At 49.3% G+C, this 16,582-nt stretch overlaps 1 protein-coding gene across 1 annotated transcript in view; it reads left to right on the top strand.

Moving 5' to 3' along the window:
• FBN3 (fibrillin 3) overlaps positions 1–16,582 on the top strand; it is a 109,787-nt gene that overhangs the window by 35,045 nt on the left and 58,160 nt on the right. The window contains exons 7-8 of the mRNA XM_055806578.1: positions 12,111–12,308; positions 13,652–13,777. Coding sequence (XP_055662553.1) covers positions 12,111–12,308; positions 13,652–13,777 — 324 coding nt within the window. The remainder of the gene's footprint in view (positions 1–12,110; positions 12,309–13,651; positions 13,778–16,582) is intronic.

Genomic DNA, 16,582 nt, shown 5'->3' with positions numbered 1-16,582 from the left:
CTGTGCTCTTGAAGCCTTGCACGGTTGGTCCCAAGTCCCACATCCCATGAAAAGCCTTGGAAGGGCTTGTGTCCCTGTGAAGATAATAGCAGACTTAAAACTGGCACCCAGTGCCCGAGTTTTTCGTTAGCCAGTACAGGAAAATGAAGCCCTGTTACCAAACACAGTGTTTCAAACATGTGGACAAAAGCAAGGATTAGAGGTACGGCAGGTCCTAGACATCCATGGAAAAGGCAGTGAGTATCTCCTGCTCCTCCATAGTCCTCACAGCAGGACGGCTCTTTCCAAGACCGTAACCAGGACTGGGTTGGATTGAAGTGAAAATGCTCCCGAACAGCAGCTTCTCCCCAGCAGAATCCACGTCTCAGCCGTTCACAGCTGTTACCAAGAGATTCTCATTTCTCCCGTTCCTTTTCAAATGCCTCAAGAAAGACTGTTAACCACGGAGCAAGGAGGACACAGGCTTTCAGAAACTGCCGTGCTCTGAGGGGTTAAACACCTGGCAAAGAGGAATTCGGAGAGCCTGGGTGCAGACCTGCCCCCCTCCCGGGCAGAGCTGTGGTCAGCCCCTTGCCAGCAGCTCTCCAGATGAAGCCACAGCAGCGGTCAGTGAAGAGCAGACCACGTTCTGCATGGCCAGTGCTTCTCCAAAAGCACCATGAAGCATCAGGACTTTGGGATATAACCAGAATGGGCAAAAGTAGGTCCCAGGCATAAACAAGAGAGAGTATATGGGGAAAAGGACAGGTGGCATCTAAATTGCTACTCAGTACCTTTTACTTTCAAGCTGTTGCTAATCTGCACCTGTTTTCTTCCTGCATCTCCATTATTCTGCTTATATCAAGATACAGCTTTTTATATTTTAGTGTGTACGTTACATGAGGATCTCCTTTGACGTGCGCCCAGGGAGGAGTTCTGAGTCTCCATAACATGTCTGTGTCTGCAGATTTGCCAAAGTTTCAAAAGGATCTTGATGCCTTTTCTTGGGGGAGCCGGGGGGAGCTTGTGAACCCAGGGTTCCTTCTAACTCATACAATCCATTCCTGGAAGAAATTTCCATTAACAGTGAGTCAGACTAATGCAAGTCCCCAGATTAGCATATTTTTATATGCTGTATCAGTTTCTCAAAGATCTTTATTGTATAGGATGACTGTACCTCTCATCCTCATAATTTTATTTGATTTCTATCAGTCCAACAGCAGTTGGACTCATCCATTGTCCTGAAATATTGCAGCACTAGAATTGTGTAAGGAAGCTGTGGATTTTCATAGCTGTAGGTGATTAAGAGCAAGTTATACAAATACTGGTTAGGTCTAATTCTGGGAGTCAGCCTTGGCTAAGGGAAAGAGAAATCCAGAATGATCTCTAGTGTTTGCTCCAGCCGTAGCTTTTCCAGAGACAGACACCCCAGGCGATATATAAACAGAACACATGATCCAAACCAGCATCTTGTAATGCACATGGATGCTAGTGCGTGTCTCAGCATAAACTGCACCTTCATGCTCTCAGATTTCCCTGTGGTGGGAATATTGCAGAACGCCCCGTTATTCTTGTTCTAAGGTCTCCCCAGCCCCCTCCTGAAAAGAGCTGTTAGGAGTGGCTTTGCCTCAGTTTTTCTGTTTCCTCTTCATAACGATTTTCCCCCCAAATGTTCAGTCTAACGGGAGGCTTAGGAGAAAGGAAGCAGCCCCACAGGATGAGTCTGGTTCCTGTGCGTGCCACAGCAGGAGGCAGCCAACAGTAACCTGGTCCCTTTGCTTGCTCCTGTCTAAACTCAGGTCACAGTCCTGAGCTTCTGAAATGCTGCTCCTAGGAATCGGCAGGGATGTACGTATGTCATACCTTTAGCTGAGAACTCCCCCGAACCCCCCCGGCACGTGAGTACATACATTAGGCTAGCACGGAAGGGGCCACAAGTAAGTCATGGAAATTCAGTGATACCTGAGATAACTCGGAAAGACTTTTAATCTCAACCTTTGCGTTTTACATGAAGATATATCAAATTAATTAATCTGAGCTGCCTGGTAGAGGTTTTGTTCTGGGGATAAATGGCAGGTTGGCAAAAAGATCTCCTCCATACAAGCTCTGGCTGTGCCCGAGGTGCATGCATGCTGTGAAACCGAGTCCCAGTTCCAGCTGCTCTTCTGAAAGATCCCAGCAACAATCCCAGTGGAATGGAGACGTCCCAGAAACAGGGACCACGATGTGGCTTCTGAGATCAAACCAAAATTTGATTTGCCTGGGCCTCCACATGCATCCCCTGAAGTGCAAGGCTGTTCCAGGGTGTCACAAACTCATTAATTTCTTGGGTTTCAGTTCTCTGAGGTAGGAAAAAGGCCAGGGCAAGCACTGGCCAAGGCCAAATGGCCAAATTACTTCAACCAAAAATGTTACGGAGGCATGCTGTTGGCAGTGGTTAAGATTTTAAGATTTCCGCACACCCCCCCCCCGCCCCCCGCCGCCGCCCCCGCCATGAGCTTTTTAATAAAAGACTGTTTACAAGGAGATTTCTCATCCTCATTAGAAACCAGGCGTTCAGCTGATTTTTCCTAGTGCTCCACTAATACAGATGTTAAGACATAAAGCAGAACTTGTCGCTGAGATAAGTGATGGAGTTCCTTCTCCTCAGCCTGCCTCCAAAGGCTGCCCTTTCTCCACGCTGTGGTACAAAAAGCATTTTGATAATCAACTGTAGGCTGAAGAGCTCTGACATCTACTGCTGTAACTTGCCTGCGTTTATGCAGACAGGTCTGGCAGAGGCTTCACCACGAGTGGAATTCAGCACGGTACTCAATTGCAGGTTGCCATTTTCCTCCTGCAGGCAGGCTTACTTGATAAAATAATTATAGCTCTGAGAAAACATATTTCCCTCTGATCTCTGCAGAAGGCCAGTCACAGTGCTGGGAGTACTGGTGGGATGGGAGGCATCCTGCACATACAGGTGTCCTGCATGCCCATGGGATTTATGGGACAATCCGTAATGAGACAATCACAGACTAATTTTCCCCTGCCAGAGGGTGGGCAGCACCTCCAAAGCACGGCTACTTAAAACATATTTTTTTGGCTGCTTGGTGTTCAGCACGTGGCTCAGAGGCCAGTTCACTGCGCCCAGTGGGAACCAGCCCCTGGGATCAGAATTAATTTCCTCCAGAGACCTTTGTGTGAACAGCATTCTCCCAGATTTATCTGTAAATCTGACGGGAAGGTTTGGACTGCAGTTTTCCAAAACTGCTTACCCTGGGTACAAGCCAGTTTCAGCCTGAACAGGTAAAATTTGGCAAAGGTCCAAGTAATAGCAAAGAGGGTCTTTGCAAAGAGGTGCAACCTTGTCGGAAAGCGAGTCATTTGTGTCGCCACAGGGCAGCACAGGAGTGTTTGAGTCAACTGCAGCTGAGCGAGCCGAGGAGGCTGGGCTGCCAGGGGCTGGGACCTCCATGTCTGCAGCTGGCACCTCACCGCCTGCTCCGGGATGGGCAGGATGGTGCCCGTCTTCTCTCCTGACCCATCATTGCCCTTGGATGCAGTGGCATGTGGCTCCCATTCTCGCTGCGGGGAAGGGGGTCCCTGAGCAAGAGTATCCTGGTGGTGCTGAACCTGCTGATCCTTGTGGGAGAAAAGCGGCGTGGAGATAACCGCCTGATTTCATATTTCACCCGCGTGTGGAGGCTCTCTGCCAGCGGACTGCGAGGGGTGCAGCGGAGCGTCACACCACAGCCACAGCTCCGTGGGGCACGTGTGGAGGTAGACACATGCCCGGCTGCTGTGCCCGTGCACTGATATCAGCCCAAGGCTGTGCATTGACGCCCTGTTCCTTGCAAGCCCATGAAGATGGACGAGGAGGGGCACAGACTGCGGGAGCAGCATTGCTTGGTCCACAGCTGCTCAGGGCCCTTGGGCAGCGCTGGGGACGGGCACCCAGCTCACGTGGTGCAGCAGCTCCAGCTCATCCGGCTGAGCAGGGTCCGCAGACCCCGTTCATGGCAGGGACTTGGAACGCATCCCACTGAACGCAAAGGCCAAGCCTGCTGAGAGTGTGCTGGGGTAAGAAGGTGCTAAGGAGGGTGTAATCTTTCCATTTCCATTCATTCAGTCTGAGAGGAATCTCATAACGTGCTATTTGTGTCTGCTGGGTCATTCCTGTTGCTTCCTTCTTCAAGAGACTTTGGCTATGGATAAGCCTCTTCCAAAGAACACCTTGCTCTGCCTGGCACAACCATTGCGTTACCGCGTTTGAAGTACAGAACCTTTGCCGAATGCAGCGACGGAGAGATGAAGGCGACTGCAGGTCCTGCACAGTGACGTTACTACAGTCAGGCAAGACCTGTAAAACCAACCCCATCGTTTGGAAGCCCTTGCTCAGTAGCATCCTTGCCATCACTGCCTCCCAGCTCGTTGTCCCAGAGGGAAGGCAGGCAAAGTCACCAAACCCTCTGGCCGAAAATGCTGCCTGCCTGGCCGGCACAGATTTCTCCTTCCCATACTCAGTCCAATAAGGAGGAAACCCCCAAATTCAGCCACAGCTCAGCCCAGCCCAGCCGCCGTTTTTTCCCCTGGGATCCAGGAGCATGCCCACAGCCGTGATCCCACCAAAGCCGCCGGAGGTGCAAGGTGTGCGTGGGGGAGACCCCAGAGCTATCAAAAGCCTGTGCCCCCCCAGCACCGCTGCACTAACTGAGCAGGCAGTGAGGCAACGGCTCGCAGCGTTCCGACCCCGTGGCCTTTTCCAGGCTGGAGGACGCAGCCTGGCAGTGCCACCCCCGGCTCCAGCCCTCCCAGACATTTCTCCAGCCGCTGGCGCTACCGGCCCCATGTGTGTGTTTTGTGCCTCATATGCTGCTGCAGCGCAGAGCCCTTGCAGGAGGGTGGTGCGTGGAGCTCTAGCTCAGGTTTCATCAGGCTAAGGCTTCGACAGGAAACTGTAAAAATAGGACAGGAAAACTTAAAAAAAGTTCTCCCTTTACTATTTCCTTTGAATATGTTTTTTCAGCACTTGGAATGTCTGGCCTTATAAACTGCCCTAGCCAGCTTTTTCTTTTCTGCAAAAGTCCAAACAGTTAAACATCAGGAATGTGGCTGTGCCTGTACGAGGTAAGGAAATGACTAGGTGGAGAAAGTATTCCATGAGAAAGGAGCCCTTTTCGGAGACCCTTGCTGCTGTTCTCCCTGCATCCCCCCGCCCCCCAAGGCTGTCACGTATGGACGCAGCCCGAGAGGCTTAGCAGATGCTGAGCTGCGCTGTGTGCCGAGACTGGCGAGCCGGGCTGTACAATCTCTGCGTTCACCTTCAGGGCCACAGAAATAATCACAGGATTTTTGGTTAGCTCCTTTCAGCTGGTTGTTTGGCTGGTGGCTTTCGGATGCTGTTCCCTGTGCCCTTTGCCATCCGTCCGCCTCCTCTCTCTGCGCAGGGTATGAATCACTCCACTAAGCATTTAATTTGTAAGTTATCGGCTCTCCCAGCAGGTCCCAGAAGACACGGCCAGCGTCTCCGTGGGCTCTCTGGGGAACACCCCTGTCACAAGCAGCCACAGTTTGTGTGGGAATCTTTTTGGGTAGACGTTTGCAGAGGGATCTGCCAGATCAGTGCCTGGCCTGGGTTGCATCGGCTTTCACTGACTCCCAGAGTCATTTGTCTTGCTCCAAACCCCCCCTGAAGGTTAGAGACAGAAAGAATTGCAAGACTGTGCTCTCGTGGCCAGGGGGACCAAGCCTCCTGCTGATGGAAATCATTCATCGAAAACAGAAAAATAGGTATCGGGTTTGATATCTGGTCGTGCTCTCCCATACTCGGTGGCTGGAGCTTTCAGAGCATGGCGTGGAAGCCTGCCAGAGCCTGGGGCATGTGTTGCAGTGACCTCATCCCAGAGAGGTCCGGAGCTCCCCGGGGATTACTTACAGGCAACGTTTGTCCTTACTGCTTTAAGAAAAAGCCTTCAGTGCAAGCATTGTTTATTATGAGAAGGAATTTGATTTTTAGCAAAGAAAAAGCTCTTCTTCCTCACGGCGCGGTTTATTTATTTTGTAAAGAAGGAATTCGCCCAGCCCGTGGTCTGTCTCATGAGGGGATTCCAGCCAAACGGTGCCCGAGAAATGGCAGGCAGGACGGGATGAGAGCACGGAGCGAGAGCTCTTCACTCTCTTCACCGTCCTTCAGCCCGCACCCTGCAGATCTGCTCGCAGGCTGGGGTCAGGCATAGCCGAGTTTCTAGGACTGCGTTTTAAACAGCAAGGAAAGCAGCACAGTCATTCCTGCCTTTGCATCTTTACCCTGGGATCTGAATTCCCACTGCCAGCATTAATTTACTCCGTGACACCCTGCGGGGCAGATGGATATTCTAGAAGTGGAGGAAGCTATCCTTTTTCTTCCAAAAATATTCAGACAAAAAAAAAGAGAACCAAAAAATGGTTCTCTTCCAAAGTTCTTTGTCAAAAACTACCCCTTTTCCCAAAGGGACAGTGAGAACCAGTTAAAAGGGAGTAAAATATTAATTTTAAATGCAGGGGTTTTTTTTCCCCTCCCAGCAAAGTAATAATTTAAATTGGATATGAAATAAAGTTGTAAATATTTCAGGTTCAGATACTGTTTCAATTCAGGTGTTAAAAAACATTTGAAAAATGTCCTTGTTTATGGAAGTGTTCAGCTTGAGGTCTCCTTCAAAGAAATTTGTCTTGCTGAAATTCACATTTCCATGCAAAAGAATGGCATTGAGTTATGCCGTATGTCCCAGGGAAACATTCCCTACAAAAGATTTCCATTGTTTTCCTTTAGCACTGGGGAAACTGAGCAATAGAAAAGGTGCCTTCCAACTGTTGTACATAAACGTTTGATAGCCTCAGAGTGGTAATTTTAAATAGTCTGAAACTGATTATACTTTTTTAATGAGTCCAAGCTGCATTTCTGGTATAAATTATAGCCATGGCTGGCAAAGAGTAGTGCATCATTCTTTATTACTTCTCGTAGGAGGTGAGACAGGTTCTGGCAAGGTGAACTTGGGTTAAGTAGGGTAGGCAAAGCCAGGGCAGCATCCCTGGTCAGCATCCCTGGTCAGCATCTCTGGTCAGCATCCCTGGTCAGCATCCTTGGTCAGCATCCCTGGTCAGCACAGCACCCAAAGTGCTGGAAATGGGGAAACAACAAGATTTGGTGTGTGAGCTCGGCTGGAGCAGAAGTGCTTGAACGCACTTCGATGTCCCACCCCTTCCAGCAGGGCTCCACACAGCACGTGGGTGAAGGCAGATGTCCACAGCAACTGTGAAGCCTTCCTCCACTTACGCCCTAGACACACTAATTAGGAAAGTCAAAAATGTCCACGGGGATGTTTTCAGGAAGCTGCTTGCAAGTGGAATAGTGTGGCTCAGTGTAAGAGCATGTGTAATGGCATGGATCCCACCCATTAACTCCCCAAGGGTTTGCGGCTTGGAATTGTCAGGAATTCATTAGCTATAGGGGTGCCTAATGATCTCCATGACAACCAGCCAAACATGGAAACTGGAAATGAGGTCTATTCCTGTTATGCTTCCTCTTCTGAGCACATCTGGGGGCTGTGTTGGCTGCAGGATTGCGTAGATAAGACTCACTGTAGCCCCAACCTCTCTCTGCAGCATCAGCGAAGGTCCCTGGTTCAGCCTAGGTGGTGCTTCAAAGGCATCGGTGGGGGAGGCAAGGGCTGCAAAACAAAGAGCATAGCGAGGAGTCGGATTTCTCGTGGTTAATGCAAACACGTTGACGCTTCACCTCTGATTCCACCGTGCCTTTTGCAATTTGAGCGCCCGCTCTACTTGCTGGCTGCTCAAGACAAGTAGGCATGAATAGTAACCTAATCCATGGCGACAAGAAATCACCGAGCTGAGCACAGTCTACTGAGAAATTAGTAGGGCAAGGAAGAAAAATGAGAGGTGGGAATGGATGAGGCTGGTGGTAGCACTGGGAGGGAAGCTGGTGGCTGTCCTATGCTGTGTGTTTACTGTTTGCAAGGCTGTTGGGAGAGGTGAAGTCAGGCAGTGAGCCGGCACGATGCTTTTGCAGCGCTAAGTGATGGGTAAAGGCCCAGATATGGCCCCGCTGTGCTGAAAGTCTCTTCTGTAGAGGGGAAAAGATACTGACTGATTCCCAAAATAAAGCCTGATCCAGTATTTCTTGCAATCTCTTTAATGAGAACTTTACCTGCAGGTGGAAAAGTGGAACTCACCCGTATCCGTCCACTGGACACTTACTTTAAGTCTGAGTGAGCTGGGAAGAGGGACCAGGAGGGAATCTCAGCTTCCAGCGAGGAAGCCGCCTCATCCCTGTTTTCCTAAGAAACGTACCAGCAAAGACCAGAATTCTGCAGGACAACTACCTGTGACAGGGCTCCTGGAAGATGGAATCCCATACCTAGGCTGTAGAAGGGCTTTAGACATCTCCTAAGCATGCATATTTCCTTAATAAAATTTGATTGGTGCCTCATTAAAAATTTAATAATTTGACCATTAAAATTAGCAACAGATGGGAGCTGGAATGCAGCCAGGCTTTCTGGACTCCAGACTGCAATTTCCTTGGCTTCATTCCCTCCAGAGAAGTAATCTACATATGAAAATCTATTTTTGTCAATTATTTGTTTAAAAGGGGGTGTTCTCCTTACAATTGCGCTTTCATTATCCGTCATGGGGAATTCTTGCTGCAGCGCATCCAGCCTCAGCGAGATGACATGGGAGGTGCAAGTCTCTCCCGTTCCTCTCTCTGCCGTACTGCCCTGCATCGATTTTGGGTTATACGTTTGTGTGACCCGACTTTCTCTGTCAGAGCCCTTTGAAGGTACCCGCCACAATGACATCAGCCACGTGTCCTCCTTCTTTTGACAAGGACAGGGGAAAAGCAAGCCCTCTTTATGAGATGTTTCTGCATTGTCCTAGGGTTAACAAGGTTTCAGAAGAGCTCATGAAATGTATTGGGTTGCACCCTAAGCACACAGAGCACTGCCACGCTCCAGCGGAGCTATATCCTGCCCGACCGCGGGTATCTCTCAGAGGCTCCAGCTGCAGTGATGCTGAACCAAAACCAACACCAAACTGCCTGGGAGAGTGGGTTACAGAGTGGAACAAGGGCGGGTTGAGGGCCCCTGGCTGAGGTGAGTTTGTGCCTCAAGGCTCTGGCAGTGTCCATAAGCTGACGGCCGGGAAACAGTATAGGAACGGGGCGATCCTATGCGATCCTCCTCTGTAAGACTTTATTGGGCACCAGGCGCCTGTAGCTCACAACCTTGGACAATTCACAGCATCCTCTCTTAGAAGAATTCCCCTTAATCTATACGTTGTCTGAAGAAGCATTTCCTCGATTGATTTTAAGCCACTTTATCTGCCTGGGACACCCCCTGATGCTGGCTCTGCAAGTGAGCAGCCTGGTCCTCCTCCAGCCCAGGCAGGATTTTGCACCCTGCTATCAGGTCTTCCTCCAGGTGTTTCTTTTTCAGACTGAGGATTGCAAACCAGTGCAGCTGTGCCTTGTATATAAACCCTTCCACAGCTCTCTGCTCTTTCCCCTACTCTACCAGCTGCTCTCTGGGCTGGGGGCTGGGACTGCAAGCAGCTTTTGGGATGGAAACAAGCCGTGAGTTCAGGGATGATACTCGCTGTTCCGTTCTTTATTCCTCTCCTAATACTTCAGCCTAGTCTGTTAGCTTTTTTGTCTTGAGTTGATTGTTCCATTGAAATAGGACCATGAAACAATTTATTTTATAGTTCTTTGGGTACGATAGTTGAGAAGGTTTAAGTTGTGTGCTGGTGTGGTTATAAAGCATTCTCCTTAAGGCCCAAAATTTGAGCAAGAACCTTTCAGCTTCATTAAAAAAAAAAGACGACAGATGAGATAACAACTCAAACTTTGTTGGTTTCTTTTCTAGGAATAAAGTAGAACAAACTAAAGCATTAAACTTGGCATGGTAGGAGACATTAATGAGGACCATGTGCTTTGGTCTCTTGTTAAAATTTGGGTCAAAAAAAAATATTATTTGGTAACACACCATTGCAAACATAGCACATATTTCTGTTCTGATTTCTAAACAAAGGCATTTTTATGAGATCATGTCACTTTTAAACCAATGTAACTTCAAAATAATTCCCCTTTTTTCCCCCCCATCAAATTTTTCTTGCTCTTTGCCTCTCAGTGACAGCCACAGACCAAATTTCTTTTGACTCTTTTATAAACATTAGTTTTTAAGTATGACTGTGCTCCCAGCTGCTCAAGAAATAACAATCAGAAGGAGAGTTAAGCTGGAAATAAGCAATTATTTTGCTAGTTGATTCTTTCCCAGAGGTAGAGGAGGGTTTCTTGTGTGGTTTCCCTGTAGCTCTGGGAGCCTCATGCAGCTTTTGCTCAGCGCAAGGTGCAGGGCTGAGGAAGGCACGTCGGCACAGGCGCCGTCAGCCCAGAGCCTGCAGCAATCACCAGCATTTCCAAACAATCTTACAGCCCAGGATGAAGATGCTGTCACGGCTCCACGCCAGCGTAGGTCTTGCCGGTGTGGCTGTCGTGCAAACGTACCCTACGGTCGAAAGCTTTCTGCATCAAACTGCCTGTTTAACGGCTTTGCTTTTTATTCATTGCACGTGTGTGTCCGGATTTAAATAGAAGGGAGTGATTGCAAAGCTCATGTGTGGAAAGACGTGTATCTGAGAGCTCGCAGGCCAAGAAACAGAGCTTTACTTTCCTGAGTGTCTATGTTCTACTAAGACATTTCTGGAAATGGAGCCATCAATCTTTAAATGGGGGTGCCAGTGCTGCCCATGGCTCATGATTTAGGTATAGCCACCCTCCAGACAAGTTTTTTTGTTGCTTCACCTGCAAATCTAAATGTTTTGCTGCACAGACAGCTGTGGGCTAATCTGGGTACTGGTGCAGGGATGTGGGTTCACAGTCAAGTACTAATTACTGGCACTCCAACATTAAAATTCCCTAAGCAACTTTTGCAAATCTCAGCCCAGACTAGTTGAAATAACAGCTATTTGACCAACACCTAACTTCCTTAGGCAGTTAATGTGGAATTTTCTGGTCTGACAATAATATGGTTAAAGGTCCTTTCTCCAGCCACAGATCAAACGCTTGCGTGCAATCATTTATTCCCAGTAGAAGGAAAAAACCCTCTTGTTGAAGAATTTTGTTTCCTGATGAATGCCTGCTGTGCTAATATCCCTAATCGAGGGTCATGAGAGCCCAGACAGTGGCAAAACCGCATTCCTTAGTGTAAACAAGTCCTTCAAAATCTCTTTGGTTTTAAGGGATAGGAGGATCCTTGGTGGGAATAGGAAACAGGCTGGTTGTTTCGGCAGCATCTGGGTTTTAAAATTGTTAAAACTACCAGGGGACCTTTAAGAGTTAAACCAAAGAAATTAATCACCATGACGGGTGTTGCTGCAGGAGGCTGCCTTTGCAGAGACTGTCAGAGCACACGTGGAAATCCCTTTGCAGAATTTGTGGTAGACATCATGGGGAAAGGTTTGGGAATTGTCTCCTGGAATGTTTTGTGGGTGAGCTCTAGGGCTCTTACTCTGCAAACCAAGTCCAAGTGATGTGACATCTCTGCCATCCTCTGCGTTCGCGTTGTATGGGCTGCCAGGCCCTAAGGCGGTCCGTGAGAGCTGCTTGTACCAGTCATCTCCATACACGTCTTTGCCCCTCGCTGAGATGAAGTTTGATTGCTTTGCTGACCCCAGCAGTTCCACAGAGCAGGGGAACCTGCAGCCCTGAAATCGCCTCTTTGCCTGACTTTGTATTCTGAGTTCATTCAAGGGACTCAGGGGACTCCAGCACTTCAAGGGAGTAACTCAAGACATAGAATAAGTATAGTTCATGGGAGATGCCTGAGGGAGATCAGGAAGAGCTGGCCCGAAGAAGCTCTAGGTGATCATGTGAAACATAGAGGAAAAAGATGGTCGCTACCTCCAGCACTGGTCTCCAGCTGGGTCTTAAATTTTTGTTCTGTTCATCATTACAGATATTTTTTTTCCCCAGAACTTGTTGACTTTTGCACCAGAATGGCTGCGCTGGTAGGAAGGGGGATGGGTGCTCTGTGTTAGACAGAAAGCCTTGTGTCTGTGTCTTCATCTAACCTGTGGGTGTTGTTCTTCTCCCTCAGACTATCGCACTGGTCCTTGCTTTAGCCAAGTAAACAACCAGATGTGCCAGGGCCAACTCAGTGGGATCGTCTGCACCAAGACCATGTGTTGTGCCACCATCGGACGGGCCTGGGGTCACCCATGTGAGATGTGCCCGGCCCAACCTCACCCCTGCCGCCGAGGTTTCATTCCCAACATTCGTACCGGAGCCTGCCAAGGTAAATGCCATGAACATCCATCCTGATGCACACTGAAGGGGTGGGTGATGAATGCATGCCAGGAGCCCCAACACAGAGAAGGGTTCTGCATGTAAACTTTTCTAAATCCATCGTTGTATGTCACAGATCTTCACCATGGATCTTGGGTCTCCCATGGGTTCATCTAAGATTGTCTTAGCTCAGAGATTCTGGCCAGGTTGTGGTTCTTGGGTGACATCCTCTATCCCACAAGATGTAGGGAATGAGGCTAGTGTTTCTCCAGGTTTAAAACTAAGTTACAGCCTCCTACGTACCCTCACTCTGTGCTGCTGTTGTTAGAGCTTCTGTCCCTGCACTGGAATATGATCAACGCATGTATCAAGTGGCTGGTGCTCTGTAAATGGTGCTATTGGTTCGAAACGGAAGCCATGACTCCTTCAAGATCATACAGGCGATTACAATATACATAAATCACATGCTTAGAGGTTGTGTTTGGTGTCTAGGACACCCAGGCAAAAACAGCAGGTGGTCCACTGGGCTTCCGTCAGCAGATCCCATGGGCAGCTCCTTCCTGGAAGGAAGAGCTGCCCCTGCTGCTCCCTGGCGATGGGTGCAGGGTGCTCCATCAGCATTGTGGATTCCTTCTGCCTCTGCAACTGATTTCAGCCTTTACCTGCCACAACCAAAAGCCAAAATTATGGCCCGCGCCCCACATTGGCCAGTGTCTGTAGGATAAAATTGGGAAGGCTGAGGAGGAGACCCCTCTTGCTGTCTCTTGTGATTTGTGTTTTATGGCCCCGATCTCTTCAGGAGAGCTCGGTTAATACATTTGTTAGTCACTGTTACCGCAAGCAGAACTGGAGTATGAATAATATCTGCAGCAGATGAGCATGCTGGTTCTGGCAGCAGCACTGAGGCCGTCCTGAGGTGCTCTGGGAAGCACAGTGTCCCTGCACCGATGAGACCATGGCTGCAGGATGAACCTTGCAGGGATGGGACTGAAGAGCGAAACCTTACGTCCTGTGGGCTCCCCTCTGCCCTGCCACAGGTGTTGCTCTGTGCAGGAGGGCATCTCACCACCCCCAGCCCAGCCCCCAGCCTGGAGCAAACCACGAGGGGTAGACATGTTGATGTTTGCTTTGGAAAACATTCCTTTTGTCTCCCTCTTGCTTGTGTAGATAAGCCAGCAACACATTTCTGTCCATCTTCTGTCCTTCACCTTGTCGCTAATGTAATCTGATGGGCAACTGGAATTACTTGGAGCGAAGCTGCCGCTTTCTTGTAGCATTCCCACCATGGTGGGACTGAACGTTCACCCGCTGCGATGGCTGCACGTTCCAACACCTTTGCTCTCCTTCCTGCAGATGTCGATGAATGTCAGGCCATTCCCGGCCTCTGTCAAGGTGGGAACTGCATCAACACGGTGGGGTCTTACGAGTGCAAATGCCCTGCGGGACACAAGCAGAGTGAGACCAGCCACAGGTGTGAAGGTAAGACTGGAGGCTTCTGTGGGGCTTCTCCGAGAGTCTCAGCTCTGGGTTCCCAGATATCCTCTGAGCACAAGGGCATTTGAAAACTTGAGACCCTCTCTGCTCACAGGGCACCTGCAAGGCTGGCAAAGTAGAGATGTGCGAGAGCTCCTCTGCCAGCCTTGGTCGTAGCTTCCAAATAGCAGGGGAGTACGGCAAGCACCAAGGCGTGTTAGAAAATGTATTCCTGCAAAATGATTTCTGATGTGTTTATCTGCTACCCGGAGTCCAAGGCAAGGAAATGAGGAATAGAGCTTGCCCGATCTTCTGATCTTCTCTTAAACTAGAGAGTTGTCTGGTTATTTTTTTCATGCAGATGATGTCTGAGAGATGTTTTAATGGCAACACAGTCTCATTGAACAGAAGGGACCTCTGGAGGGCTTAAAATCTCTGCTTCGATCAGGACTGGCTTGAAAGCTGTATCACGTTGCTCAGTCTGATTCAGTTTTGAAAACTCAAAGCCTTTTCTTTTCAGGCTTTTGTCCCAGGGTTGCACCACTGTCATGGTGAGGAACGTTCTCCTTATATCCGCTTGACATTTATCTTTTTGCAGCTTGCAACTTGTTGCCTCTAGGTCAATAGAGTAACTGGAAGGAAGGCAAGGAGGTGGAGTCTGACTAGCTGGGATGGTGATGGAATAAGACAACCAGAAATAACATCATAGCTCTCGGTGCACTGCGGAAGATCCGATTCCATGAGATGATAGGGTATGGAGCAAATAAATGCAGTGTCACTTCATGGACTTTTGTCAGTTTGGAAAAATATCACTGTTGGCCAGAACCTGAACCTTGTCCTTGAGCACAAAGTGAGCACAAATGAAAAGCTGGTATTAAAGACATGAAATGCCGGTCGGCATCACACCTGTGAGCATCCCTCCTTTGAGCCAGTGGCCTGGTGCTGTCCCTTCCCCCCCGGCGAAGCCTGCCTGCTGTGCCTGGTTTTCCTGTCTTTCTGGTTGCTTTGTAGGATGCATCTTGTTCATCTTCAACCGAGTTGTAAATGAGCGACCTTTTCAGCCTTGGCACCTCTCTTGGAAATTACGCGGTGCTTCAGAGACATGGTTTGTGCTTACAGCTAGGGATGCTCTAAAACATTTCTGCCTCAGCAGCAGCTTGCAGCTGAGCAGTGGGGAGCGCAGCTGCATCTTCGCAGCCTGGGGAGTGCCGTCAGCTTCCAAACTCCAGAGAAGTTTCCAACCTGGTGGAAGGGAACTCTGCAGAAATTACTCTTTGCCTCTTCTTCAGCACAGAATTTGGAATCATTTAAGTATTAATTGCTTTCTAGAAATGCTTCCGTGGAGGACCCAGATGCTTTGCCCAGGTGTGCAGGTGCAACTGTGCCCTGAACGTGTGGGCAAGCTGATCTGCAGGGTCAGCAGCCAAACCCCCGTGTCTGGAGGTGGGGCTGCAGGAGACGGAAGGGCTGAGTCGCAGCAGGGTCTGGTGAGGTGGTGCCGAGGCTGTGCCATTTGCAAGGCGAATGCTCTCCAGGTGCTTAGCAGAGCTGCTTGGAAATGGCCAAATACCTGATCCTCAGACCAGAGGACTAGTTTCGTTTGGGGTGTGAAAATATAACAATGGTAAAACGAGTTGTGGTAGTTAAGGCAGAACTCTGCCTGCTTCTGGAAGCCCCTGGAACTGCTCTTTGCCCTTGGATTCAGCGTGAGTCGGTGTTTTGTATTGCTCAGTTAAATTCAGGACTCGCATAGGCAGCGAGGCAATGCCTTGCTCCATGCCGTAAGGCACATGCCTCTGTAGTAAGTGTGGAGCACAGGCAGGGTGAGGTGCAATTAGTAAGTTAAATGTTCCCACTGCCACCAGTCTGAGCCCTCTTCATGTGAGTCTGGCTCCAGTTCCTTCAGGTCCAGTCTCAGCATCTCCTTTATCACTGCTGGCGTGTCTGCGAGGTGTGCACACCTCTGAGGAGGGACACGCTCTCCCCAGGCGTTTTGCAGCAGTTCTCGTGGGCCAGATGCGTACCTTGCCAGGCAGGCTGCACCTCTCCGAAGTAAAGGAATAAACATTTGTTGTGTTTTCCAAACATCTGGCAAATGAAAAGGAAAACAGCATTAAACTTTTCCTGCCTTGGTTGTTAAAGCTCTTTCCCACATACCCTAATGAAAGCCTGCTGGCCCGTGTTTGTCGTTTTAGGGATAAAATGTGTTCGTTGTGCGTGTGACTGCGTCTCACCTAGCTGGGCTTCAGGAACTCCCACTTCCCTTTCATTCCTTTCCAAGGCTCTGTTGTAACCAAGGCAAGGCATGATGAATGCACTAAAATCCAGACATTTAACCTGGAATTTGTGTCCAGGTGGCAAAATTACACAGAGAGGGCACTTAAAGCAGCCAGCATCGCAGCAACATGCCCCTGTGGCACCGTGGGTCTGACAGCTTACGTTGTCTCCTGGGGTTTCTCCCAGAGTGAGTCCTCAGGGAAGGGATAGCTGCTTCCAGGTGACTGTTTCCATACCCCCACCTTCCTGCAATCCAGACGTTTTCCATGCTGGGCTGGTTCCCGTAGTTGCTGTGTCAGTGTGTGCTTTGTGACCTGGGTTCAGCCCTTCAGAAAAACTTTTCCAAAGTGAGACACCAGTTACGGAGGCTAATCCTTCAGTGGGGAAGGGACGTTCTTTTATGTTGAGAAGACATCTGTGTCCGTGAATCTTCCTTGGCAGGACGCCACAAAACTTTCTAAAAATTTAACAGAAGGGTTTCTTGCAGTGCTTTGGCATCCAAGGACTTGGAACCAGTAGAATCCTAAACAGCCC

Source organism: Falco peregrinus, chromosome 5 (assembly GCF_023634155.1).
Source record: "Falco peregrinus isolate bFalPer1 chromosome 5, bFalPer1.pri, whole genome shotgun sequence".
Classification (NCBI taxonomy): Eukaryota; Metazoa; Chordata; class Aves; order Falconiformes; family Falconidae; genus Falco; species Falco peregrinus.
The sequence above is the reverse complement of the archived record's forward strand: the minus strand, read 5'-3'. Positions and strand labels throughout refer to the sequence as shown.